Source organism: Myxocyprinus asiaticus, chromosome 50 (assembly GCF_019703515.2).
Source record: "Myxocyprinus asiaticus isolate MX2 ecotype Aquarium Trade chromosome 50, UBuf_Myxa_2, whole genome shotgun sequence".
NCBI classification, from domain to species: Eukaryota; Metazoa; Chordata; class Actinopteri; order Cypriniformes; family Catostomidae; genus Myxocyprinus; species Myxocyprinus asiaticus.
This window is the reverse complement of record NC_059393.1, coordinates 23,591,048-23,618,539: the sequence shown is the minus strand read 5'-3', so window position 1 is coordinate 23,618,539 and position 27,492 is coordinate 23,591,048. Positions and strand designations below refer to the sequence as shown.

Genomic DNA, 27,492 nt, shown 5'->3' with positions numbered 1-27,492 from the left:
ATTGTTCAGGATACAAAGAAATACCCAAAAGGTAACTTCAGGAGAAATACAGGCTGCTCTGGAAAAAGACAGTGTGGTGATCCTTTTGATCAGGGCCATTTGGGTGATTTCTGTTATCATTATGATTTAAAAAGGAGCCAAACAACTATGTGATAATAAATGGCTTCATATGATCACTATCCTTAAATAAAAGACTGTTTTTTTGCATGATCAGTCATATTTTCAAAATCAATGCCAAAATGTCACAATTTCTGCCAGGGTATGCAAACTTTTGAGCACAACTGTAAACTGAAAAGGACTGTGAAACCGCACCATATAGAAATACTTAACAACAGTGTGAAATATATACAGTGAGTTTTGGGTGGCTCACGTTTTTTAAAGGACTTCCAACAGATCATTTTTGGGGTGCAATCTCTTTATATTCTTAATTGTTTTGTAAATTTTGCAGTTACTGAAACTTTGAAGATGCTGTTGAAAATTTCCTTATGTAGAATTAAAATATTTGTATTGATAAATGATCAAATATTTTGTATAGATATAACTTTATATTCTATGTATACAAAGCATAATTATGGAAAGATATGAAGGGATATTTCCATGCTGCGGAGTGTCAGAGTATTAATTTTAAAGTCACATCTTCATGCGTTTTAAGGGATTAGCACTTCCTGTGCTGCCCCATAAAGCACTAGGGGGGGAGTCTGCCTGCCCCTGCATCCCGCAATGAAATCCCCGATGTAATTGTAGCGTACTGAGGCAGAACAAGAGTAATCAGTTCAGTCCTGAGACAGAGAGCATACATGGAGACAGCACTAGATAAAACTCCCCTACCACATCCCTGATTGAAGTACAACAAGATCCAGCAAGTAGGTAAATGAGAGAGAGAGAGAGAGAGAGAGAGAGAGGAAAAGCCTTGTGAGGGAGTGGGAGGAAGAATGAGCCAGAAAAGGAGGCAGCGCAGTGCGAGTGAGGAAGCGAAAGCTTGAGATAGGGGACAGGGAGGGAGGGCGTCAAAGGCAGGAAGCGTGCAAAAGCCAGTGGAACAGAAATGCAGGGAGTTTGTGGGAAAACAAAGGCCCTCCACCAACAAGAGTAAAGTCAGAGCGAGAGAGAAAGAGGGTAAGAGTCCTGCAGAAGAAAAAACATACCAGGATAACATCAGGAACAAGCACGGGGAGGAAACGAGGAACGACAGGGTGGGGGTCAGAGGAAAGAAACATTTAAAAGGAAGTTTGAGGGTAGAGCAGATGCAAAAAAATATCTCCTGGTGATGAAAAGGACTGGACACTCATGAGTCTCCTCATGAGGCCACAGTATGTTCCCAGAGACTAAAGGACCAGCCACACCAACCCAGTTTCAACTACGAAATGGATTACATGCTCAGAGGGATATGGGTCAACATCTGCCAAGACCTAAAGCTGACCTGCTTGCCTATTTTGGGAGTGGGGACCACGTATGTAACACCTGTGGACCAAAGCAAGCAAATATCTCCTGCAGTGGATGCAAGCACACTTCTAAGCAACATCTGGCCAACCAGGGTGTTCATGAAGGACTAGACGTGGTTGGCCAGAGCGGTAATGCAGAGTTAACCAGAGTGCAGCAACATAACAGTGTCTCTGTGAACTCCATCTTGAGAGAATGCAGCCTTGTGGTCCACAAACACCAGACCGAGCCACACCTCTCCTTGAGGGATTGTGATCTGAACTCGTCAACACAGTTCAGGGGTCATGGAAACTGTGGAGTGCCTGTTTGTGTGGCGGGGCAACGATCAGGCTCTGTGAGAGGGGCCCTTCTTAAGAAGCGGCATGCTTCAGTCTGGATGGAACCCTGTGAAGACTGCATTGGTGCTGATAGTTCAAACTTTAATTATGGACATTGCACTCCTAATGGACAGGGAACTTTAAGTAGATCCTTGGGACATAGATCGCAAGACTTGAACGGATCCAGTCTGACACATGAAGTTATGCTTTCTACCAAAGATGTCAACAAACTCGATACTAACCACCAAACGAAAGTTGCCCAAGGGGATCTCAGTGGACCAGAAAGTGGGACTTTGAGTTCTAACAAGACCCAAAGAGCAATTCAGGACCAGCTTCAAAGAGTCGTGGTGAATCTCGAGGAGGTTCTACATGACTTGAAAGAGATACATCTGGAAATGAGGGAGGTAAAAGGTTTCTTCATTACTTTGGATTGTGAAATACTCTGTGGGAGATTAGCAGATGTTTCTCATAATGAGTTAAACAAAGGGTGCAGTTTAAATGTTCTGTTTAGGTAAATACTTTTATACTGTTAAAACTGTTAACTATCCATCAACTGCTGGATACTCTGAATGTTCATACTTCAGATAACACATGGACTTTACATTTTGGATGTAGTTGTATTTGTCTTCATATCAAGACTACTGTTTACAGAGCACTTTATTTATTGTACACAGGGCAATTCGACCACCACAAGGGGATAGTGTAATTTTAATGCAAAGAGGATTGGCCTGATCTGCTCCATTTAGCAAATGTATTCCATGTTGAAGAGGAATGTTGTCTTAGCTGAGACAGGGAGCAGCTGGATGGAAGAGCAGCTGCCCGCTTATAGCTTTCTGCTGTGGTTTCATACTCTTGTAAACTAGCTTGTCTGCACTCATGCCCTGATGGTGCCTTTTAGACACTTGGGCATATGTAGTATCCTATGTTTCTAGCAACTAGAAAGGGCATTTGCACTTAGTATACAAGCTTTGTTTTCCCGTTGGAATTTAGGTGGTCAAGCAGATAGACGTGTTGACCGCCGACATTGATATGGGTGAAGATGTACCAGGGGACTCTTTATGGAGATGCCACTCGAGTAGGGTAGACACGAGCATACGTGAATTGGAGTCATCAAGACATGAAATCAACAGGGAGGCGTTCTCTCATGGGGTCCACTCTGACAAGCCACCCTTCAGTGTAGAGGGCAAAAAGAAACTTTGTTCATCAACCAAAGCCCATCTTTCATGCACAAGCACCCTACCTGTAGCCCCACCAGCATACCCCATTAAAGATCAAGGGCTTTGTGATGCAAAACAAAGACTGAAATCACCTCAGGAGGTGGCCGCTTCCCAAAGACATGAATCAGGGACTACGACAGGACACAGGGGCAGGAAACCACCTCCTTACCCCTACGCCAGCACAGTCGGAAGAGTGAATCCTAAAGCAAAAGACAAAGTTCAGAAAACGCCACCTTACCCTTTTAGACGGAGACTGCTCTCGACTATTGTTTGAGCGGACAGTGGCTTAAGGGCACAGAGTGGAACATTAAGCACCATCTTTGAAAGAAGGCCATATATGGTGTGACTAGCACCTTTATGGTAAGTTTGGTCTAGAGACCAGAAAAATGTATTCTCTATTAAGTCTCTCAGACTGCAGTTGAAGCATGTAATACCTTTTCTCTTATGGTCTATAAAGACACAGAAACATCATGTACTAATAAATCTGTATAGCGATATGGTTCAGCTGATTGTTAACCACTTAGAAATACTGTTTGTCAGAGGCAAGCTGAAGGGAGCGGGAGATTATTTTCTAGCCTTGGATGACATCTGGAGTGGGATACAATCACAATTCCGGTGCCCCTGATCTCACAACAACCCCCATCTGTGAAAGGATTATTTTTTTTATTGCATTTCCTAACCCTTCAGCCATAGTCTAGTCTTGTCTTGTGTTGCCTTGACAATATAAATTATCAGTCTCAGATTCACCCTTACTGAGGATATTTTATTGAAATCAAAATGCTAGTGATCACATTTACAATCCAAACATAAGCATATCTTAACAGGTACAGCAACACTAAATGGAAAATTGCAGGGTACTCTCACAGCAGTATGTATACCTCATTGCAAACTCTTTGAAGGTGAAGCACTGGAGAAAATATTTTCTGCATGAATTTAATTTTGAATGGTTGAATGCCACAGAATCGGTTAAGGGTGTAAAATATAATTCCTTTGGATCACAAAGCTAGCTCATTTGTAGAATTGCAAAAAAATTAGAATTAATCAATATCGTAGAAGCAGCCATGGTTGGTAATCTTTTAAACTGTAGAACTTTTTTTGAATTTATCTGGAGCAATGCCAAAGGCTCGTGTAAATACTGTACATATGTTTGCAGGCCCACACAGATGCTACAGAATTTTAACAAAATTTTGCCATTCACAAAGATATACATATCCCCTGCACCTTGCATGTTCATTTATTAAATCCATCCATCCATCTTCTATAGCCGTTCATCCTATGAGAGTCGCAGGTTGTTCTGGACCCTATCCCAGCTGTCTCGGGCCGAAGGCAGGGAAACACCCTGTACATGTGGCCAGTCCATCAAAGGGCTAACGTTTTATTAAATACTTTGGCTATTTGTACAATGCTTTCAGCTACCAATAAAAGTGTAGTGCTTGTATGAATACAAAAAAAGTCATTTGATTTCAACATAGTTTCTTTCATTATAGCAAATGTGAAGAAGGACAGAAACCATTGTTCTGACAACAGATTTATTAAAATCTCAGTACATCAGTTATCCGGATAAAGCACAATTGGAAAAAGAAAATCCAGTAACTTTCTGACTTTTCCTCCACCACAGAAATGATCGGAAAGGATTCTGGCATACCCCAGAGATTTTGTTGGAATTCTCTACAAGTGTGCAAAAACACCAGCATAAGGCCAGAAAGTAAGTATCTGATTTCTTGATAAAGCCAAAATTAGGATGATAACCCTAAGCCCATAAATCCTGCCAGGAAGAGAAATCGAACTACTGTTCTGAGCTTACCTCTAACATTATTTCAATAAGAAGCCTTCATATTACCTCACTTCCTTATTGGAAAATAGGAATAAACTTGGATATCTTTTTTTTTTTACTGATATTTTCCCTTTATTCATCTTCAGTAATAGACTTTTTTGCCTACCTCTGTCATATGATCAATCCAGTACTTGGTCATTCACCCAAAGGTCTCTATAGAAGCTTCATGAAAAATCTCTGTGCTATTTGTCGCAGGAAGTGCCGTCTTCCGACACTTCATGTTGCTTAATTTCCTTCACTTGACTTATGAACAGTTAAGTGGCAGAGCTTCAATAGCTGTCAAACGGCCAATGTCCTTGTGCGATTGGAAAATCCTTTCAAGGGTCAGCCAATCAGAGGATTGGACAATCCTTTCAAGGGTCAGCCAATCAAAGTTCATCATGGCGTGTCCGACCAATGACAGTGAGCTTTGAGAGCTCGGAACGGAATTTTTCATCTCTGTGGGTCACTGGAACACAGAATAAAGATTGCATGTGTCAATTTGTCGGACCGGGAGGCGTGTGCCAGCAGTTTCTTGGGGGGGGGAGGGGGAGGAGGGTTTAAGTCATTTGTGATCATTTAAAATAAAACATTTTTGATTTAAGTACGATTAGCTGATTAATTATTTGTGAATGTTACAGTTACCTGTGGACTCTGACACAATGTACTCTTCTTCTTTCAAAGCAACATCCCTCTGTCCACCCACGTCTGTCTGGGACTGAGAGAGAGAGAGAGGGATGAGTGACACCAGACACTAATGAAGAAGCTGCGAGGTGTGGGCTGAATAACAAAGAGATCCCGTCTGAGAAAGCGCGAAGAAAGACATGAGCCTATGGAGTGCTTGTTTCAAACAAGCTTTTGAACTTTTGCTATTTACACAGGGGACAAGGCCACCAGCTGAAGATAAAGATGTTTTTGTGAAGACTTGATTTGCAACACCTGTACAAAAAGAGCTGACTGCTTTTGATCTAAGAGTCGACAAGCTTTAGGAGTCTGAATTAAAGTTACATGTCAAAGGCAAACGTCGAAGTCTTATTTGGAGCAAAATCTTGAACATGCTCGTCAAAAATCTGTGCCGATTCTTTTTATGTACTAAATAAAAAAAATAAAAAAGGTTATCTTCTTAATATTATCACTCTGTCAGATGCATCATCACGTTAAAAGCATATTTCTTCATTTTGAGTCATACTCTATGATGGGTAGTAAGAAATTATGTTATGGAGTTAATGTGATACTTACATATGCGGTAGTGTACTCAATTTTGGCTCCTTTTATTTCGGCTTTGAACTGGGTGAAAAACAAGTAAGACTTCCCTTGGGGCCTTTCATGAAAATGAGAGACAAAATCAATACAATTCCCTCTTTCATCTCAAATTATACAATAATGTTTGAAAACATAGACAACCACAATTCAATTAACTTTTCTGTCCACGGGGGTACTGGCCGAATCAGGTCATTGATTTGTGTTCAATTCAGTCTAAAGTCATGGTCACATGTACAACGAAATTCCAGGGCGAAGAAGTTGTGGGCGGATGTTGAGCATGTGTGAAAACAGGACCAAACTAATTGTCAAGCAGCCTTTTTAATGCTGTCATAGTGAAGTTAAAAACTCACTGCTAAAATAATATCCTTTCCATTGTAAATATATAGTGTAGTTGTGTACGAAGCACTGACCACAAAGAGGTCACTGCCAAACTAAGCAACTTCCTATTGGTTAATGTGGCGAATTCGCCAGTCAAAGTTCGACATTACTGACCCTTCACCAAGCCACGCCTTAAAAGCGCTTCTGACCAATCCTGTCTTAGCAACTGTTGACCTGCTGCCATTACTCTGACACGTGTTTTGCTATTTTCCAATGAGAGCCTATGGGAGTAATGTGTGTTTGAGTAGTTTTAAGCGGGATTTTATCAAACTAATCCAAATAATGTAACACACGTTGTTGTCGGGTCATGTGTAATAGTGACACAAGTTACCCAGAGGAAAACCGCATGGTTTTTCTTTCTTTTAAAAATAAATACAAAAAAAATCTTTAAATAAATCTGGAGAAGAGCATGTTATGGATTAAACTGTGTCAGCCCTCATTCCCAAATTAACATATAACATCTGCAACGACACCTGCAATTTCCTCCCAAGGTAAATGAAAGCTAATAACTGAACGTTCATTCATTTATGAATTGATTCATGTCATAGTAAAAGTGATAGTAAATAAACAGTTCACAGCATCAAAATGAGTGTGTTATGAGAAGTTATAAACAGCTCTGTTCACTTACGCTAATGTTATTAGATGTGTAAGCGATATTAAATGAAGTTTTTCTCTTTTCAAGTGACTAATAATCGTTTGCCTTGATCCCAATTCAATCTCCACAGTTTTCAATCACAATACTGTGTAATTTAACAGTTTCTTTTACAAAAAACTTCAGATAAATAAGTATTACAATGTCACTCTTCATTCCAGCCCATGTACAAATATTATCCATTTAGTTTATAAGAATACTTTGCCAAAAAACGTTTCGTTCATGGCAATCTCCCATTCATTCCAATGGGGAGTTCTGCAGAGTTTGTCAGAGCGAGCAACCGCAACCAAGGGGGGCGGAGCTTAGCGAAGGTTCAATTGAACGCCATGTGAAATCCGCAAGGGAAATGATTCGCTACTACAAGTCCATCGCGTGAAATCCACAAACGATTGAGATGACTGTTTCACCCGCAAAATTTCACCGTGGTAAATGCCACCATGCCTTCGTCAAACAGTTCGACTGATTTGTTACTAAGTCAGGAAGAACAACGCAAAAAGTTTAATATTTATTGTCAAATTATTTTGTGCCACCCTAAATATTTTTACATTTGCCATGCCACTACAAATGTAAAAAAAAATCTGAATAGAAAAAAACTTTTTTTAAACAATATTGGAGTATTATTAACCATACCTCCATACTGAACAGGAAAACAGCATGTCATCATCACTTAGTCCAACACTCATTTGCCATTGCTACAGGGAAGGAAACACAAAGGCATACACACTGAAGTCTGAAACTGTTCTTTTAGAGTTTATGGGCAATTCTGTGAAATCGGGAGATTTTACGACATCACGTAATGGCCACAAAAGCCATGTCGTTAGTGGTGGCGTGACGTTTTTTTAAAGTGCTTGCAGCTACAAAGCTGCAGGCCTCAAATGGCAACGTTTTATTTACTTTTAAAATCTTAATGTATATTGCATATCCCATGCCTCAGCATGTGGAATAATAAAGGCTGCTGAATAGTAGTTAATTTGTAATACAATTGACCTCATCTAATAACTAGCATTAGTACACTTACTAAATAAATTCTGACAATTTTTGATGGTGTGGGGTATTTATAATTTGACAACTGTATGCAGCAGGTGTGTTGAACTCTATACCATATACAGTGCTGTTAAATAGTATTTGCCCCCTTCCTGATTTCTTCTGTTTTTGTGCATTTTTCATACTAAATTGTTTTAGATCTTCAAACGAGATATAACATAAAACAAAGGCAACCTGAGAAAACACAAAATACAGTTTTCAAATAGATATTTTTTTTATTGAAGCAAAAAAGTAATCCAACACCTATATCACCCGTGTGAAAAACTAACTGCCCCCTTAAACTTAATGGCTGGTTGTGCCACATTTAGCAGCAACAACTGCAACCAAACGCTTCAGATAACTGGAGATCAGTCTTTCACAACGTTGTGGGGGAATTTTGTCCCACTCTTCTTTGCAGAACTGCTTTAGTTCAGACACATTGGAGGGTTTTCGAACATGAACTGCCCATTTAAATTCCTGCCACAACATCTCTATCGGGTTCAAGTCAGGACTTTGACTAGGCCACTCCAACACTTTAATTTTTCTTCTTTTGAGCCTTTCAGAGGTGGACTTACTCCTATGCTTTGGATCATTGTCTTGCTGCATAATCCAGTTGCGCTTGAACTTCAACTCACGGACTGATGACCGGATGTTCTCCTTTAGGATTTTCTGGTAGAGAGCAGAATTCATGTTTTCCTCAATTATTGCACGTCGCCCTGAAGCAGCAAAGCATCCCCACACCATCACACTGACCATGGTGTTCTTTTTCTGGAATTCTGTGTTTGATTTACGCCAGATGTAACGGGACACCTGTCTTCCAAACAGTTCCACTTTCGACTCATCAGTCCACAGAACATTCTCCCAAAGGTTTGAGGATCATCAAGGTGTGTTTTGGCAAAAACTGGGATAGCAGTGGCTTTCGCCTCGCCACACTTCCATGGATGGCATTTTTGGCCAGTGTCTTTCTGATAGTGGAGTCATGAACAGTGACCTTTATTGATGCGAGAGAGGTCTGCAGTTCCTTGGATGTTGTCCTTGGCTTTTTTGTGACTTCCTGGATGAGTTGCCGCTGTGATCTTGGAGGAATTTTGTAAGGTCAGCCACTTCTGGGAAGGTTCACTACTGTGCCAAGTTTTCTCCATTTGAAGATAATTGCTCTCACTGTGATTTTTTTGAGTCCCAGAGCCTTTGAAATAGCTTTGTAACTCTTCCCAGACAGATGTATTTCAATCACCTTTTTCCTCATCAATTCTGGAATTTCTTTCCACCTTGGCAAATGTGCTACTGGATGAGACCTTTTAGCCAACTTCATGCTGCTGAAAAATTTCTATTTAGGAGTTGATTTGATTGAACAGGGCTGGCAGTAATCAGGTCTGGGTGTGTCTAGTCCAGCTGAACCCCATTATGAATGCAGTTTCATTGATTTGGGGATTTAGTAACTAAGCAAGCAAATAATTTTTCACACAGGCCCAGTTGGTATTGGATAACATTTTTGCTTCAATAAATAACATCAGCATTTAAAAACTGTATTTTGTTTTTACACAGATTACCTTTGTTGTATGTTAGATTTTGTTTGAATTTTTGAAACAATTTAGTATGAGATATACACAAAAACAAGTAATCAGGATGGGGGCAAATACTTTTTCACAGCACTGTATATACACATAAAAATTGGCCTTACACAAAAACATATTTATAAACACAAGAAATAGGTCTTACCTCATTGGTTCCTCCTTGAGATGCGTATGTAAAAGTGCATTCATACTCTTTCTAAAACAAGAAAGAACACAGTAAACTTGTTGAGGATGTTATGCCACTAATATATTGAAGGTGAGACTCTAAATTAAACCCCTGATAACACAGGTACATCACCTAGACATCAATTTGATGTGTTTTTACAACTGGGAGACGTATTCTTTTTGGTTGACAGCTCATCTGCAATACGTCTATAAGATGTTTCCTCTCAGATGTCTCATGAAGACATTCAGCAGATGTCTTTGAGATATTTATGATTTAGAATGTTTGTAAATCTGATCTTTTTAAGATGTTTAGCAGATGAAAATTCAAATGTGATGCTTTACACATTTTTTGGGTGGGGATTTTTCTCCCCAGTTTGGAATGCCCAATTCCCAATGTGCTCAAGGTCCTCGTGGTGGCGTAGTGACTTGCCTCAATCTCAGTTGCCTCCGCATCTGAGACGGTCATTCCGTGCATCTTATCATGTGGCTTGTTGAGCGCGTTACCGCGGAGACCTAGCGCATGTGGAGGCTTCATGCTATCCTCCGTGGCATCCACGCACAACTCACCACGCACCCCACCGAGAGCGAGAACCACATTATAGCGACCACGAGGAGGTTAACCTAACGTGACTCTACCCACCCTAGCAACCGGGCCAACTGGTTGCTTAGGAAGCCTGATTGGAGTCACTCAGCATGCCCTGAACAGATGAAAGGCTCTTGAACAAAGATCTCTTGAATAAAGTTCATAGTGTGCTTTCTAGGTAGTTCCCACTAAAATCATTTGGTAATCTCTGCTGGCTTGGTATTAGCCACTACTTTTCAACAAAATGACCCTGAAAATGTATTAAAACTGTTTTAAAGAGATACCAAATTAAGTTATCAAGGTTTTACAGTAGATTGATACTATGGTATCTTAATAAAAACTACGATTAGCATGGTGAATTGTTGTAGTGGAAACTCTTAGGCTACAGTAAGTGTGAATGACCAGAGTTCCCACTGAAATACCAGAGACACTACAGTTATTGTCACTTCAATAATACACTTAATTGGTATTGTTCGCTACTGTCATTACCACTGACTAGAGGTAGACCGATACATCGGTTTTACCGATTAATTATTAATTAGTTATCAGCAAAAAATCTATGCCGATAGATGCCGGTAGTTTTTTCATAATTTCAAAATAAGAGTCCCCGTTGTGTTTCAGGCTCGTTTATAATTAAAGTCCCACGCTATGCACCAAATTTTCTGGTTATGTTTGGGATTTTGATTGAACAATAAACTGCATCTTTGTCTGTGTCCGTCATAGTAAGGAAAGAACAAGACATTTTTTTTTATACTTCAAATCAATAAAAAGAAACTATCGGCCTTTCCTACCATCTTAATCATAATTTTATCGGTATCGGCAAAATCCACTATCAGTTAACCTCATTCACTTTTCACTTTCTTTGCATTTTTGTCCATTCAAATAAAAATGAGTGCTGACTGAGGCTGTCAGTCCCTAACAAAGGGAACATAACGTCTCCTTTTGTGTCACACAGCAGAAAGAAAGAAAGTGGCAATGATGGCAAAATTACATTTTTTGGCGGAACTATTCCTTTAAAACGCAAATCCCAGCCGCTAGAGGGCGCATGACGCGTTTTACTCCAAATAAATATTTTCATTTAGACTCATAAAGCACGCAGAAATGTACAAGAGTATGTTTCTAAAACATTTGTAAGCTTTACTCACAATTTTGGCAGAGAAAGTGTGCACAACTCCTCCTGGTTTGACATCGAAGTCCAGTGTTTTGGTTCTGTCAGCAGTGGCGTGGGCCGCGGTCAGCAGCATGCACACCAGCAGCAGCTTTATGCACGAATATATATGATCAGCACATGCCATGATGCTTTATGAAGAGAAAAGATCTGCTACTGCTGTGAATGAAAAGCTGCCAGCACTTTTCCTGTATGTTCTTCATAGGATGGGAACCTATAGGACCTTAGGAGGTTTGAGCATCTAGTGGACTGGAGTGAAATTGCAACACTTCTATACTTTATATTTGAAAGTTCATATTCAAATATATATATATATATATATATATTAAATCTATAGTAATCATTTATCTGTTCAACTATATATCATGAAATACATTAGCCTACCCAGATAGCACACATACGTCTCCGAGACGTCTGTTTTAGATCTTTTCATCTGGAAAGCGTCACAATCTAATTCACATCTGCTAAACACCTTAAAAAGATCAGATTTACCAACATTCTAAATCATAAACATCTCAAATACATCTGCTGAATGTCTTATTGACACACGTCTTGATGTACTGCAGATGAGCAAACAATGTAAAAATAAGTCTTGCAGATGTCAAAACACACATCAGATAGACGTCTGGGTGATGTCTAAGAAACATTCATGCTTTATCGATTAAACTTTTCACTCAAATTATTATGCTGATCACATACAGTAATTTGAAATGAAAAACAAAAAGTGCGAAAAAGATTTGAGAGCTAAGGTGGAGGTGAGGCGTTCGGCCGATAACATAAATGTTGGTCTGTTTCTCACACTAAGTTATTGGCTTAAACGTATGGAATCCTTGATAGCACACGTACATCATCCAGACGATTTGATGTGTGTGTTTACATCTGGAAGACGTATTTTTTTACATGGTTTGCTCATCCGCAATACATCTACAAGACGCTTCCTCTCGGATGTCTTTGAGATGTTTATGATTCAGTATGATTGTAAATCTGATCTTTCTGAGATGTTTAGCAGATGTCAGTTAGATTGTAATGCTTTCCAGATGAAAAGATCTAAAACAGACATCTCAGAGATGTACGTGTACTATCTGGGTATGGTCTACTTTTATAGTGCTTTTTTGTACTTTTTAAGAGACAGGTTTGGAACAAGTAAATAATGGCAGAACTATTCCTTTAAGAGAGAGACACATATTGTCAAACAGGATTTGCCCATTTAGAGGACACAGGCCATTATTGAGAAAATCTGCCCGAAATAATTGCCCACTACCTGTGTGCAAACCATTCCAATCTACCAATGACGCACAACCGTTCCCGTCTTAGCTTTCCCCTAACACTTATTTCATAACACAAGTATCTGAAGTCAGTGTATAGGCATTTGTTAGATGAGAAGCACCATTGAAAAGCATATAGGCACATTCAATGCCAAGTTTAAAAAAAAAAAAGAGTTTAAGGTTTATTCAGGAAAAAGTCTAGAGTGTTTGTTTTCAGGCAGGTTGAATTTCAGTAGGCTTTGCTACACACAATAAAAGTAGAACTGAAACTTGTGTTGGAGTGGAAAAGATTATTATTTGATTACAGGGATAACCATGTGTATTTACAAAAATAAACTAACCCTCCGTGTTCATGAAAACTAATTAAGGAGAGGAAAAAAATCTATATATATCTCCAGGGACAATATTTGTCAGGTTATTTATCATGAAATCCATGGACATGGTAGTGATTGGCACTATTATAGGAATGAACACCTTGTCACTATTAATATTTCTTTTGCCTATTTATTGCAGGATATTAAGACCTTAATTTGGCTTTAGTGCCTGCATTCATAACAGTTAATGGGCGTAAACCATTAAACGCCTACTGTGTTCAGTTAAATTCAGGCTTTCAACCATGGGTCTATTAATGGAAAATCCTTTTAAAAAAATGTATATGCAAGTAAATTGTTCTAGATTTTCCCACGTCATATTTATGTATAAAACAAATATTCTCTTTATTAAATTTTTTTCCATCATTGAAACTTTGAATATTGGTCTGCTGGACAAAACAGTGTTGTGATGAATCCAGAACATAGCAAAGTACATTAAGTAATATCACAATGTAACGTTTCTAAATTGTACGGTGTTTTAAAAAGCATCTAGCATTTTCTTAATAGAGGCTTCTTGGGTTGGCCAACATTCTGGGTGGAGTGCATCTCAGCCAGAAGAGGTTGACAACCAGAGTTGAAATGTATAATACAACAGAAATCATGCTTGGAAAATGTGCCACGGTCTTTAAATTAATCCACATCATACAGTAAAGTAAAAACATGAAGACATATGGCCATTATGCATGTAAAAGAAACCATAATTGAGAGCAGTGTGACGAATCATGACTGACAAATGTAAAGAAGTCAAAGCACATATTTATTGGTACAAGTAGAAACAAACTCTGGAAATTCCTTCGTTTTTTTGTGGTAAACACCGTTTCCAAGATGACTTCACAAAGGAGTGCTTTGAAAGGGTCACAAAAGGAATAAACTTAAAATCTGGACGCAGTCCATAAAACAGCACTAAAAAGTTCCTCCACAAGGACTTAAATTACAATTTCATCATACTATTTACAAAACAATTACAAGTAAAAAAAGGCCTCAAAGATTCGTATTTACAATTATGTACATGGACACTTGGAGGCAGCCTGCTCCTGCTGAAAGACAAGAACGCAAATTCTATTAAACAAACCATTTTATTATTAAATAAAAGTGCATAATTATTCTAAGACTTCTGAACCTTTACTCACCTATAAACGATTCAGGAGTGTGTTGTGGACATCTTCATAGACCTGATTGTAGATTTCATCTTTTGATTTCAACCCGTTCAGGTATTCTGAGAAATTAAGACACAAAATGAATACCTATCTGAAACACTGCGCATTTTCGTTAAACACCAACAACCAGAAGGACTTGTAACATACCAATTGGCAAACCGCAGTTCTCCATCTCAAGTCTGTGTTTCAGGTACATGGGCCACACGTGACCATCGAAGAGCCCCGGTGGGTCGGGAACAGTGTACTGCCTCGTACTGAAAGAACCAAATATAAACATATTTGTTCTGGTTTCCCATTTTTAGCTTTATTGATGCATGTTTGCAGTTTTAAACACACCTTCTCCTCCTCTTGCACTCCTCGTATGGGATAGTTATGTAATAAGATTTGTCAAAGAAATCCACCAAAGGCCTGTTTGGGGAAAGACAAGATGTCAACATTAAGATAAAAATGGGGTCAGTTTAAAAGAACTTTAATGCTAGTTTCTCAACAACATAATCTGGAACGTGCAAAGGCAGTTCCTGATTACTTAACATTTATACTCTGCACATTCAGTCCCATGCACCCCCCAACAGCCTAGCATGCCTCCTTATCTACTTTAATGCAGGGCGTCACATGACCTGCCCAGACAGAGCTGCACTGTACATAATGTGCCCTGATGCGCACACCATACATTCCCAGAAGCTAATCTTTGCCATACATGGTGGTCGGGCCCCAAAATGTTGAATGTGCCGCTCACTTGTAGTTGTACAGTAGAAATCCTTCTACAATCAGTGTGTGCATTTGGCTCTCAGTGTCGTCCATTTCCGTGGCCGGCATCACCTGGATGCCATGAGAGCGGGCAAACTTCACTGGGTTCTCAACCCAGCCCTTGACTGTGTTCACTATGGCCTCCATATCCAGAGCTGTGATCACTACAAAAGCAGAACAAGAACTTCAATGGAAATCTGAATTTGAAAATGAAAGTTGAATTGTAATTAAATCACACTGGAGAGAATGAAAATAGGTTGGGAGGGAAATGTTTGAGTCTTTGTTACAAGGAGGCAAGGCATACACCGATCAGCCACAACATGAAAACCACCCGCCTAATATTGTGTAGGTCCCCCTCGTGCCACCAAAACAGCGCCAATTCGCATCTCAGAATAGCATTCTGAGATTATATTCTTCTCACCACAATTGTACAGAGTGGTTATCTGAGTTACCGTAGACTTTGTCAGTTCGAACAAGTCTGGCCATTCTCTGTTGACCTCTCTCATCAACAAGATATTTCCATCCACAGAACTGCCGCTCACTGGATGTTTTTGGCATCATTCGGAGTAAATTCTAGAGACTTGTGCGTGAAAATTCCAGGATATCAGCAGTTACAGAAATACTCAAACCAACCCATCTGGCACCAACAATCATGCCACGGTCCAAATTACGGAGATCATATTTTTCCCAAATTCTTATGGTTGATGTGAACATTAACTGAAGCTCCTGACCTGTATCTGCATGATTTTATACACTGCACTGCCGTCACACGATTGGCTGATTAGATAATCGCATGGATGATTGTTGGTGCCAGATGGGCTGGTTTGAGTTTTTCTGTAACTGCTGATCTCTTGGGATTTTCACACACAACAGTCTCGAACTGACAAAGTCTATGGTAACTCAGATAACCGCTCTGTACAACTGTGGTGAGAAGAATGCTATTCTGAGAATATGCAATATTAGGCAGGTGGTTTTAATGTTGTGGCTGATTGGTATATATTCTCCTACGGTCAAATATTCTTACCATCCCACTGTTTAAAGCCGTCCACTCCAACCGCTATCTGATCCGGTGACTGAAATAACAGTGACCAATAAAACACTGCAGCAACTCATCATTTATGTCTGGGGTCATGTATATAAGAGCCAGACTGCTGATCTAGAATCAGTTATCCATAAACTGATCAATACAACTTAACAGGAGTAAACTGATCTTAGATCAGCATTCAAGTTTTTGTTGGGGGCGTATTGTATATACAGACCCCCCTTATCAAAGCCTTTTATGAAAAGAGCCAAATGAAAGTGCAAGCAAATATAATAGAATTTTTGTTTGAAGAATGAGTCATTAAAAAGTAGTCTTTTTAAATTGCAGTTACTGTTTATGAAAGCCATGCAGTAATAAAAGAGAAGACAGAAATAAGAAGCTACGATATTAACAAAATGCATCGTATAGGCCTATGTAATTAGATACTAACCTATCAATCAATTGCAAAACAAATGCTAAAAAAAATAACTAAAAGATTATAAACATACATACATACATACATACATACACATATTATATATATATATATATATATATATATATATATATATATACACACACACATACACACACACACACGAGCATGCAAAGAATGGCTCCATATGCTAATGGTTATTGCCCTGACTGTTATTGTATCCGCCATAGGACACAAATACTGAAGTAAAACAAATAGTTAATTAAATTAAGTTGAACTCACCTTGAAAAAGTCATCCTGGTGGACCACACAGCAGTTTGGTAAAGCTTTTATTAACCTGTTCGTCAGGGTGGTTTTACCACCATTAGTCACACTTTAAATAAAATTAAAATATGATGTTAAAATTAATCGGACTACATATTAATAGCAACACATTTAAAGCATTTTTTGTATGATTAATCATGTATATTTGTGAGTCCATTCAAGTAAAAAATGGCGGGATGGTTTCATCAGAGCTGTCTTATGACAACACACGTTATCCAGGTGTCTAATACATTAATCTGCGAATTTACTTTAATAATAACAACAACAACAACATGTACAAATATACTTAATACAGTAACTTTTAAAGTTGTTACAATCGTTAGAACCACTTCCCACTTTTGTATTAAAGCTGATAGTGGTGAGGAACAAACACGTTTTATAATCACATTTCACAATAAACATGACACCTCAGCCAGAAAAAGAAATATTAAATGTTGATGTACATTACAAACATTAAAAATACAAGTGTAAAAATGGACTAAAGAATTTAAGGCGCTAGTGACCATTAAAAGATTCAGAACGTTCGACGCGCATACAATTTTAAATCTCCCGCTCAAATTTTTTAAAAACGTTCCAAAGCACGTGATTCTTTAAAAATACACATCAAACATTCCATGAATGATAATATAATGAATATATTAACTTATTACAAATTATATAATTACTCCCCCCCCCCCCCCCAAATTGTTTTTATTAAAACCAAATGGCTGTACTGTTATTATTACAACTCTTTGTTCATATTCTATAGTTCTTAAATGTCACTTACCCCCCAATTCCAATGATGTACTTCATTGTATCCGATCAAGTTGCTTGAAATTTTACAATTCAGAATAGCCAAAAAAAAAAATGTCTAAAATATATAAAAGAAATTACTTTATCTCTGTAGTCACTAAAGGAAGACGTTGTGAGAACAAACGGGCATGTGGGTTTATAACCAAACCGACACGTCACTAAAAGGGCGTGGCAAATGTGCCATTCGACCAATCGGAGAGAACGTAAGGAGAACACGCTGTAATTATGAATCAAAGAAATTAAATAAAGTTCCCGGAAAAACATTAAAAAAATTAGTGCAAGTTGTTAAAATACTGAAGCTGTAAATAAGTAGATAAAACATTTACTGATAGTCTTCCTTTGAATTAACTTATAATCTTATCTTTAAGATAAAAGAATGTGACTATTTCTTTAAAAATTATAAATATTGAAAACATATTAAAACAAACAAATCAAGTTTCATATTGCATTAATTTGTCAGTATATAGATAGCATTAGCAATGATGTAATTATGTAAAGACATTGTTTTCTAATACCAGCTGACAAGGGCAGTGTGTCAATTAAAAGGCTTAAGTGTGTTCTTTCGAAATGCAGCGTTTTTATTTTTATTTTTATGGATATCCTGAATGAACCCACAAATATTTAGAATATTTAGGTGAAGGGTCCCACAAACAGAAGACCAACAGTCCTCCAGGATGCTTGCAGGGCAGCACGTTCCTCATGTTGGCAAAACTGCATGCATTGTTGATTTGAGAGGTATCATCTGTTTTTACATGTCAGATCTGTACTTGTACCAGGTGGGAAGAATATAGTGTCCACGTTTAATTAAGTGTGAATGTATAATTATTGTCTTTGAAGCATGTTAAGTGTCTTTCAATGAGAATTATAAAGTTAAATATCAATTTAAATTAGAATTTTATTGACTTTAAATCAAGGTTTGTTTAATTCTATACTTCATGTCAGGGCTTAGGTAGCCTAATAAGGGTAAAATTTATGACAGTAGAATTGTTTCCCATTTCCAAATTAGCTGTCCATGACAGTGAGGGTCATTCTTTATTTAGATCTAAGAGAGTGTGACTGGTCACTCCGTCGTAAAGTCTGTTGATGTAACAGATGGAAATATACTGAAATAGTGTCTGTTTATGTATGTGATAAGTTCATCAAAAATACCTCTGGATGCAAGAAATTTCAACAATTCTACTTTCAAAACTCCACCAATTTGGCTTTTCTGCTCTAGAAGTGTCGGGGCAACAAAAACTGTAAGTCCTAGAGAAACCAAATTTGGCAGGATGGTCCCAAATCTCCCCCACTACTCAGGTGCACACGCCCTACCATCCGAACTTAGGTGGCGCTATAATAAGCACTTTTATCTTTTTGCAAAAATAGCAGACAAATCCAGCAGCTATATTTTCAATTGCGTTTGGTGACGCTAGAGGCACAACAATTACACACTTCACCAAGATACTTGCAAATATCATAGTCATACATATACCATAATGTTTAATTTCGAAACATTTCCGTAGCAAACATAGGGCAACATAAAATTACTGCTGAATACATTGATGCCAAACAAAGTTAACTGGCACTTATCATTTACAAAAGCTCAAAAGCAGGCCATTAAACAAGATGAAAATGGATTGAAACAATCAATAAATATCCAAGAAAGGATACCAGGCAATCATAATCAGCAAAATGGAATAAAGTTACATTCAATTTGGGTGCATACACACAGAGAAGTACAGGATGGTTGTTCTTAAAGGAACACTCCATAATTTTTTGCTTCGTATGTTGCGCTGGCCGATATATAGCAGTTCCTTTGGACTCAAACATTTTTCATATATATACCGATGTCCAAAGCGAAAATATCCGATAATAGGTGTTACTGAAGAAGGGTCTGTCTATGTTCTACTACAAGACACGCCCACTAGTTAAGCCCCTTTTCAAATAACCAGCAAATTGCTCAAGTCTTGCAACATTCATACACTGTGTTTTTGTGTTTATTTGGAGTCCCACAGCAACCTTACACCTACCCCATCCCTACCCCTAACCACAAAGATTGAAAAGTTAAACATTTGTAAAATTATTAAATATAGTGCAACTTAAATGTTCTATGAATAGAATCATAACGCCGTATCACTAGGTGGCGACAGTGCGGAGAAATGTGATGAAAATGAAGAGAAGAGGTTAGCGGTATGCAAAGCTAATAGGCTAACCGGTTAGCTTGTGAGCTAACTGGAGAAAACGGAACAGAGAAATGTTTAATTTCACCATTTATAACTTTAGTTTAATAATATGATATGTGACATATTATTTAAAAGTTGCTCTTTGTTATGTTTACACAGTTAAGACCACATGAATCATACAGCGATTGCATGGGATTCTAATAGTTCTTTTAGCCAATAGAATCACTTTATGATCCAAGCGGGGCCTTATCTGGAGTGGGCGTGTTGTGAAGTGGGTGTTCCTTGTCGTCTTGCGAAACGCTGACAGATACACTTGGGTTACCATGATATAATAAGTAGTATTCAGCTGGTCATGTGACCTCTTCATGTTGGCCCCCTGTAAGTTGACTCACTCCATGAAAATAAATTATGCTACTGATCAAAAAAACACTATTCATTTCTTTATGTGTACATTTTTATAAAGGTAAAACTTACAGAATGCACCTTTAAAGATGACACCAATTAGGACCATAAAGCATGGAACAGCCTACTGAAAAGTCAACAACTGCAAAAGGGGCAACTGAACAGTGCATGACAATGGCACTGTTTGTCTGCTACCGAACAGTGTTGTGTCTCTGGGCATAGTGCCATCTGTTGGTGGACTTCAAGATGCCAGCTTCCCTTCTCTTCCTTCCACTCTCGATTAAGGGTTCCTCTTTGTTGCTGATCTGAGACCAGTTTCGTATCCTCTTTTATAATGATAAAGGACAAGTTGGGAATATGAACGCTGTTCCTGGATCAGCATTAAAGAGCAACACCAACAAGATCACCCAAGCTTGTTCACTTAGTGTCCAGCATCTTCAACAGCTGTTGTCCTGGAGACAGATGTGTTTATTTATAATTGTAGGAGTAAAAAGACAGCATTACCACATAACATTTGGAGCAAAATTATGTGCGATTTGTGTCTTCTCACCTCTCTAGATTGGTTGAATTGTGTTGCTGTTCAGGGTGCTGTTGCTCTTTCTTTTCCTGCTCCATTCTAACACAAGAATAGCATTCTGGCTAAATTATTCTATTGTTGACTTTCAACAATCAAATTCATGTAACACAAGTCACTTTTTCATTGTAGAAAGTTGTATAATCTGACTAAGGGTTCTGAGATAGGTAGTGATATACTGTATATTACCTCTCGTTTCTAGCTTTAATTCTTTCCTCTTCAAACCTGCAAAGAAAAAAATAATGTTCCGCTCCTGTAAGATAGAATCAGGTTTTAGGTTTGGTTAAAGATTTGTGTACGTAAGAGTCTTGTTCCTTACTGTAAGACACACTCTGGGATCTGAATATGTTCCATCGGGACGATCTTCTCCAGCTCTTCCAGACTGTGCACATAACGGATCTTATTCATGAACTTCACACTGTTGACAGACACAAGAATAAAATGTATATTTAGAAATCTATCTATCTTATTTTTTGTTTGTTTGTTTGTCATAACAAACTTTCATATATGTTTCCAAGGCGAAAGCATCTTGATGATGTTTACCTGATGAAGGGTTTGGAAATGGCAACGACTGTCCGGATAAACCAGGATGGGTGAGTGATGATCAGAGATTTCAGGTTTTTCCTCAGTCTGAACATAAAGATTGGTAGAGGTTTATCTCAATGTTGCTTAAATACCTCTACAAAACCATTTGGATAAATGCATACCTTCTGTCAATCATCTGATAGCACTTCTTCAACCAGCTAATGCCTGGCATCTTACTACGTGGCGTTCCTCCGTTTATGTAGATGATGAGGTAATCCTCTGCCACCAGCATCTCCAAACTGCTCACCACATACCTGAATGACAGATGTAAGGAACAGTGTGAGCTTTTCCACCATCAGGCTGAACAGTTTTGTTGCGGTTTTTTACCGATCCAGGCACGTTGGCACTGTTATGATGTCTTTTTCAACGTGGTGCTGCAAAATCAGTATTAGACTGGATTAAAAGTGAGCAAGTGACCAATTGTGAGTTGCCATGTCACTATACTGTAGGTGTTCTGCCAGTATGGTTGAGTACCACCGTGCTGAGAAATCAGGGCCGGTAAATGGCTTGTACCTTACCGAACTGGACGATATGCTACTGGAACTGCTAACTAACCGTGCTCAGAACCGTTCGGCCTGTCTGTAAAGCACCAGTAGAGTGTCTTCCACCAAACATATCACTATTACTTACACTTTAGTGTTGTCCAATTTGCGAACGAATCGTTCTATTGAACCGTTTGAACCAACCTTTTTAATGAATCGGACGAAACTGATTCACAACAGTCAAAGCGACTCAACAAGAAGGGATGATTTTGTAAAAGAGTAAAACTGTGAAATGGGAAGAATATTGTTAACATAATTAATAATATTGGGAACACTACTGTTGATTAAGTTCTTAACAATATAGTTGTTAGTTATTATGTTGGGATAATAACACAACACTTGACGCATTCTCTAAGCTATTACTAAATACATAGAAATAAAGTGATAATCATTTTTACTGCAAAAATGAAATGTAAATGCCATGCGGGGACTTGTGGCAACACTTGCGAGTAAAGACTAAAGTATACTTCAGTTGTCTGAGTTTCTGATCGCTTTGCGCACAGTATGCGTGACACAAATTTAGTCATCAGCACAGTCTGCGCGTGCTGTCCGCATGCGGCCCAGATTTTCAAAACTTGTGTCTCTGCAGAACAAAAATTGCCGTTTTCCAATCAGTGCCATTTTCAAAGAGGGACGAGTGTTTTTCAACCACTTTACACGATTTTCCTATTACGCTGAGATTTCCTACTTTCATTGGATAGTTCAGGAATGCTGATCCTGGTTAGGAAACTGTCACTGATTACTACATTGAGATTTCCTACTTTCAGTGAATAGTTGAAAAATACCCATTGTGGTTTGAGAATGCCCACAGATCGTGAAACGCCCATTATTGATCCGTAGAGACCTATACTTAAAATTTTCTCGACACCTAAGCAGACCTCTTCTGGGCGCATTGTCAGCGCATGTGGCTGCCGTTGACTGTATTAAAAGAGTATCACAAAGCAGTTGTTGTGCGCATACGTAGAATGCATTCGCTCATGGTTAAAAGAGTATACTTTAAAAGGCAACACGGTTGACTGGATGCAGTCTGATCTGGAATGCAGAAAAATGAAGTATACCCTGGACCTTATTGACTCATCTGTAAAACGGTTTGTTTAAGCGGTTCAGAACGAACCGATTTGCAAAAATGCATCAGACCTTCCGATGCTTCTGCCAGTTTATTAAAAAAGAGCTTGTTGTTAGCACGTTGCTCACTTTTTGATCTAAAGGCTTTTGCTTACATGCTTGAAATTAGATTTGAAGACAAGTATAAATTGCATAAATATTTGAGTTGCAGCAAACAAGTGTCCCCAGCATACATGTGACTGTGCAAATCTAGAATCTAAACAAGCTCAAATATAAGATAGTTTTGATGTGTTTCACATTTTTTGGTCACTCACTGTGTAATCTACATACTTCCATTTGTGTTATTTAATAGTTTTTTTTTTTATCCCCCTTTTCTCCCCAATTTGGAATGCCCAATTCCCACTACTTAGTAGGTCCTCATGGTGGCGGTTTCTCACCTCAATCCGGGTGGCGGAGGACAAGTCTCAGTTGCCTCCGCTTCTGAGACCGTCAATCCGCGCATCTTATCACTTGGCTCGGTTTGCATGACACCGCGGATGCTACTCTCCGTGATCCACGCACAACTTACCACACACCCCATTGAGAGCGAGAACCACTAATCGTGACCATGAGGAGGTTACCCCATGTGACTCTACCCTCCCTAGCAACTGGGACAATTTGGATGCTTAGGAGACCTGGCTGGAGTCACTCAGCACAACCTGTATTCGAACTCGCGACTCCAGGGGTGGTAGTCAGCGTCAATACTCGCTGAGCTACCCAGCCCCCCGCTATTTAATACTTTTGATGACTTTATAATTATACTAAAATGTTGAAAACCATAGTCATTAACAGTGAGTAAGTGTGTCCAAACTTTTGACTGGTAGTATTGACTGATTATGGTGCTTCCTTACAGGAAGAGGTTTTCCATGAGATAATGGTAATCTGGACAGCTGCTGTCAGGAAGGTAACATGCCGAGAACACAATGATGGCATTCAGACCCTCGCCATAGTACCCTAAAAAGAGAAGTAGAGACCTCAGTGGAGATGCACATAAGCTGCATAAATGACTCAGTCTGAAAGCGTAAGGTACCTCCATGCGATATGACGTGCAGGTAGGGTCGTATGACCTGCATGTCGATACGATATTCCTGTTCGCCGATGATCACTGTCCTCCACAAACGCCCGTTGACACCCAGCCCGTCCACAGCATCGACGTCAGTATCACTGTCTGCAGGGGGCGCTTTAGCTGAGGCGACGGGTGTATCATCTGAAAGACATGCAGCGATTTGAGTGGAACATTCTAACTTTCTTTCATAATCATCTTCCCAGCGCCATGAAGCACAGCGTAGGTTTTACCCTCCCACTCCAGGTCATTGCCATTGGTGATGAACTCCAGTGAGTCCGTCTCATCTGGAGTTTCGATATCATCCACATTAATATCCAGATCATCTGGCGTATCCAGGAAGTCATCGGAGAGCATGGAACCTTCGCTCTGGTCCAGGGACAAGTTCATGTCTGGGGCCACTAGTGTGCGTCGCTTCCGATGAGCTCCGCCCCCTCCAGCTCCACCAATGAGGAGAGAGTTTGGGGGAGCTGAGCCAAGAAGACAGAAGAGCAGAACGTAAATGAAATTCATTCAAGACACGCAGACACACAAAGGAACACGTTCCGAAGAGCTTTCGTAAAAAAGTCACTCACAAGTTCTCCCGTCACTCAGAGCACAGGCAGACTCCATATCGCCCTCTGCAGGAAGTGGCCTAGTAACAAAACATTTCAATTTAGCTTAAAATGCCACAGGATCATGTGACAGATGCTCTTAAAGGGATAGATCACCCAAAAATAAATCGTCTGCCAAATTAGTTACTATGATCTAATTATTTTGTAAGTCAAACAGGAACACATGAAACACATGGAACACATTACATTTTAAATTCTTGTTATCAGATAACAGTTACTGACTTTTAATGAAGTGAATTACTTTTAATTACATTACTTGGGTTACACATATTTGTAAAGAATACATTATGTTTATGTCATGTGTACGCCTGTTTGTGTTTCTGTGACAGCACATATAGACATTAAATATAGGCATTATTTGAAATTCGTTGAGCGAATAAACTTTTCTCTGAAAAGTGTTTAAGAAAGTAACTTAAAAGTAAAGCAATAAGTAATATGCTTACTACTGTGATAAAGTAATTTTTAAAGTAATCTGATTAATGTTTTTGAAAAGTAGTTAGTAATCTGTTATAGAGATAGTTCGATATAGCTGTTTTACCGATAAATCGGTGCCGATAGTTGCCATTTTGAACAGTTATCGTAAAAATCGATGCAGATAGTTTTTTCATCATTTCAAAATAAGAGTCTGCGGTTTGTTTTGGGCTTGTTTATGCTTAAAAAGTCCGGCGTTATGCACCAGATCTTCATTTTCAGGTTATTATTGGGATTTTGGTTGCACAATACTTAATGACTTCCGATTAATCAGTTATCTACCTTAGTTATCGTATCTTCAAAATCCACTAACGGTTGACCTCTAATCTGTAATGGATTACTTTTTCAGCAACCCAACACTGCTTGTGACAACTCGTGATAATTTGTACAAGATGGTGAAATCGTAAGATATCATACAACTTGGCTCGTATGGAAAGGTACGACTTTTATTCCCATGTGCACCAACCAATCAACAAACAGAATTTATAATCGATACATTACGGGCATCAAATTTAAGGTAGCCTCTTATCCATCATTTTTATTTTAAGAAAAGGACATTTGGTTACTCATTTGATATGTATTTATGCAATACAAATGACTGATGTATGTCAATAACTTGTAATACGCTTCCTTCTTCTCATTACAAATCCTGATGTTTTCTTCTGTGGTACACAAAAGTTATTTCCCTGTTAAAATCATTGTTATTTTTATCGTTTGGGTAAGGGGTTAGACTTTATGGTTAGGTTTAGGTTTAGGCTGGGGTTTGGGTTCAGAGTTCAACTTAGGAAAATCGTATGAACTTCCGTCATACGCAGTTAAAATCATTTAGGTTTAGGTTTGGGTCAGGGGTTAAATTTACGAAAAATCGTCATAAAATTGTTTGTTGGTTCGCTTATTTTTCTCTATGGGAGTAAAAGTCATATTTTTCTAAGTGGCAGTCTTACGAATTGTAATTAATTTCGCCATCTCGTGTAATAAATACGACTTGTCATGAGATCAGGATGGTCATAATTGAGCCTGTTTACATCAACATCAATACACTGATAACTCCCAAAAATCTGCGTATTTAAAAGATCTAACAAAGCAAGAAAACCCTGTTTACATGAAATTTGAAATAATCGACTTATTCTCTGCTTCTGATGTCAAACCGCAAAACGGGAGGTCTACAACAAATAAACACATTGGATAAGCGGTAAACAAATGCCGGTAACGTGCAACACGAAATCAGGGTAATGGGCAAAAATCTACCTGCGTCGATCGGTTATTCTAAAGCCGTTTATGACCGTACACTGATAAAGGAAAGCAGTATAATGTGTTGACATAACCACAAATGTTATTGGTTTATTAAGGATAATCGGTGTAAGAATGTACATGTAAACACACTCATTTATGTTGTTCCAAATCCAAACCCATCTGACTTTCTTTCTTCTGTAGAACATAAAAGGTCATTTTAGGAGAAATGTTAGCCTGATCAGTCGCCATTCACTTTCATTGTCTGAAAAAAACAATACAATGAAAGCGAGTGGTGACTGAGGCTAACATTCTGCCTGACATCTCCAGTTGTGCAAGACAGCAAGTCATGCAGGTTTGGAATGAAATTAGAGTGCGTAAATGATGACAGAATTTTCATTGTGAGGTGAACTATTCCTTTAAGACTGGAACACATTGGGATATGCTAATTAGCACCCAGATGTCCAGATAAATAGAGGGGGATGTCAGTGCAGTTGGGGGTTGCAGCAGCTGCTTCTGCGTCACAAATATGCTATTTCACTTGCAAAGCTCTTCGTTTCAACCTGAAACTCACATTTCATATGAGAACAGCAAATCAATAAACTTTCAAAAGACATTGCAATCAATGTAACCACATAAATAAAGCAAAACATACAATAAATTCACAGAATTCCTCAAATACTATCAAATAAAAGCATGTTATTTATAACACAACAGCATTCATATGATTAAAGCTTTATCAAATGTCTATTTCTTACAGTGGGGTTCAGTGCAACAATAATGCACCATCCAAATATGTTTCCATCAATGCAGATCTGATAACATTTGAGCGAACACAAACACTCAAATACGTACTTTCAAAGATGCTCTCCCTTACCTGCTGCGTAAGACGAACAAGCTTTTCTCTGGGTTTCTTATTCTGCAATGTTTTACTCTATGCACTCATGAAACCTCATTGTCTTATAGGTTTTAAAAAGCATCACTTATAGGAATGCAGTTGTCTCTCTGAATCTGACCTGCCTCCATTTTCCTGGTGATG

General features: G+C 38.6%; 5 protein-coding genes across 7 annotated transcripts in view; 1 reads left to right on the top strand and 4 right to left on the bottom strand.

The window, feature by feature from the left end:
- LOC127439233 (ceramide synthase 1-like) overlaps positions 1-5,011 on the bottom strand; it is a 44,720-nt gene extending 39,709 nt beyond the window's left edge. The window contains exon 1 of the mRNA XM_051695405.1: positions 4,915-5,011. Coding sequence (XP_051551365.1) covers positions 4,915-4,947 — 33 coding nt within the window. The 5' untranslated portion in view covers positions 4,948-5,011. The remainder of the gene's footprint in view (positions 1-4,914) is intronic.
- Positions 318-5,919, top strand: LOC127439229 (uncharacterized). 2 transcript variants are annotated; one of them, XM_051695397.1, is made up of 4 exons: positions 318-2,161; positions 2,748-3,334; positions 4,593-4,679; positions 5,472-5,919. In XM_051695397.1, exons 1-2 carry the CDS (start codon positions 1,313-1,315, stop codon positions 3,246-3,248), a joined length of 1,350 nt encoding a protein of 449 aa, XP_051551357.1. In that variant the 5' UTR covers positions 318-1,312; the 3' UTR covers positions 3,249-3,334; positions 4,593-4,679; positions 5,472-5,919. The 2 variants fall into 2 exon arrangements, 1 of the variants encoding a protein (XP_051551357.1); XR_007896886.1 differs by having other exon boundaries at positions 323-2,161; positions 2,432-3,334.
- Positions 5,108-11,825, bottom strand: mydgf (myeloid-derived growth factor). Its single transcript, XM_051695419.1, has 6 exons — positions 11,571-11,825; positions 9,823-9,873; positions 7,711-7,772; positions 6,027-6,108; positions 5,433-5,505; positions 5,108-5,256 (listed from the first exon to the last, which is right to left on the bottom strand). Exons 1-6 carry the CDS (start codon positions 11,718-11,720, stop codon positions 5,177-5,179), a joined length of 498 nt encoding a protein of 165 aa, XP_051551379.1. The 5' UTR covers positions 11,721-11,825; the 3' UTR covers positions 5,108-5,176.
- Positions 11,826-13,965: 2,140 nt separating this feature from the next.
- mibp (muscle-specific beta 1 integrin binding protein) lies at positions 13,966-17,844 on the bottom strand. Its single transcript, XM_051695142.1, has 8 exons — positions 17,681-17,844; positions 16,873-16,963; positions 16,158-16,206; positions 15,123-15,297; positions 14,723-14,794; positions 14,534-14,640; positions 14,360-14,445; positions 13,966-14,266 (listed from the first exon to the last, which is right to left on the bottom strand). The coding sequence occupies exons 1-7, from the start codon at positions 17,704-17,706 to the stop codon at positions 14,360-14,362; spliced, it is 606 nt and encodes a 201-aa protein (XP_051551102.1). The 5' UTR covers positions 17,707-17,844; the 3' UTR covers positions 13,966-14,266.
- Positions 17,845-19,168: 1,324 nt separating this feature from the next.
- atcaya (ATCAY kinesin light chain interacting caytaxin a) lies at positions 19,169-27,492 on the bottom strand. Of its 2 annotated transcripts, XM_051695457.1 has the most exons (11): positions 27,331-27,492; positions 24,714-24,772; positions 24,372-24,608; positions 24,106-24,282; positions 23,927-24,029; positions 21,552-21,683; positions 21,388-21,474; positions 21,164-21,262; positions 21,034-21,069; positions 20,821-20,886; positions 19,169-20,722 (listed from the first exon to the last, which is right to left on the bottom strand). In XM_051695457.1, exons 2-11 carry the CDS (start codon positions 24,748-24,750, stop codon positions 20,692-20,694), a joined length of 1,005 nt encoding a protein of 334 aa, XP_051551417.1. In that variant the 5' UTR covers positions 24,751-24,772; positions 27,331-27,492; the 3' UTR covers positions 19,169-20,691. The 2 variants fall into 2 exon arrangements, with proteins under 2 accessions (XP_051551417.1, XP_051551418.1); XM_051695458.1 differs by lacking the exon at positions 27,331-27,492 and having other exon boundaries at positions 24,714-27,165.

Bases quoted from the DNA above. Each gene is read 5' to 3' on its own strand.
- LOC127439229 (XM_051695397.1), top strand. From the start codon at position 1,313: ATGTTCCCAGAGACTAAAGGACCAGCCACACCAACCCAGTTTCAACTA. The intron at 2,162-2,747 runs GTAAAAGGTTTC...GTTGGAATTTAG, and splicing joins TACATCTGGAAATGAGGGAG to GTGGTCAAGCAGATAGACGT.
- mydgf (XM_051695419.1), bottom strand. From the start codon at position 11,720: ATGGCATGTGCTGATCATATATATTCGTGCATAAAGCTGCTGCTGGTG. The intron at 7,773-9,822 runs GTAAGACCTATT...CCTTCCCTGTAG, and splicing joins CTCAAGGAGGAACCAATGAG to CAATGGCAAATGAGTGTTGG. The intron at 5,257-5,432 runs GTAACTGTAACA...TCTGTGTTCCAG, and splicing joins CATTGTGTCAGAGTCCACAG to TGACCCACAGAGATGAAAAA.
- mibp (XM_051695142.1), bottom strand. From the start codon at position 17,706: ATGAAGTACATCATTGGAATTGGGGG. The intron at 14,641-14,722 runs GTGTGTTTAAAA...TGGTTCTTTCAG, and splicing joins GAGTGCAAGAGGAGGAGAAG to TACGAGGCAGTACACTGTTC. The intron at 14,446-14,533 runs GTATGTTACAAG...TTAATTTCTCAG, and splicing joins GAACTGCGGTTTGCCAATTG to AATACCTGAACGGGTTGAAA.
- atcaya (XM_051695457.1), bottom strand. From the start codon at position 24,750: ATGGAGTCTGCCTGTGCTCTGAGTGACGGGAGAACTT. The intron at 24,030-24,105 runs GTACCTTACGCT...TTCTCTTTTTAG, and splicing joins GCACGTCATATCGCATGGAG to GGTACTATGGCGAGGGTCTG. The intron at 20,723-20,820 runs GTGAGAAGACAC...ATCTGTCTCCAG, and splicing joins AATTCAACCAATCTAGAGAG to GACAACAGCTGTTGAAGATG.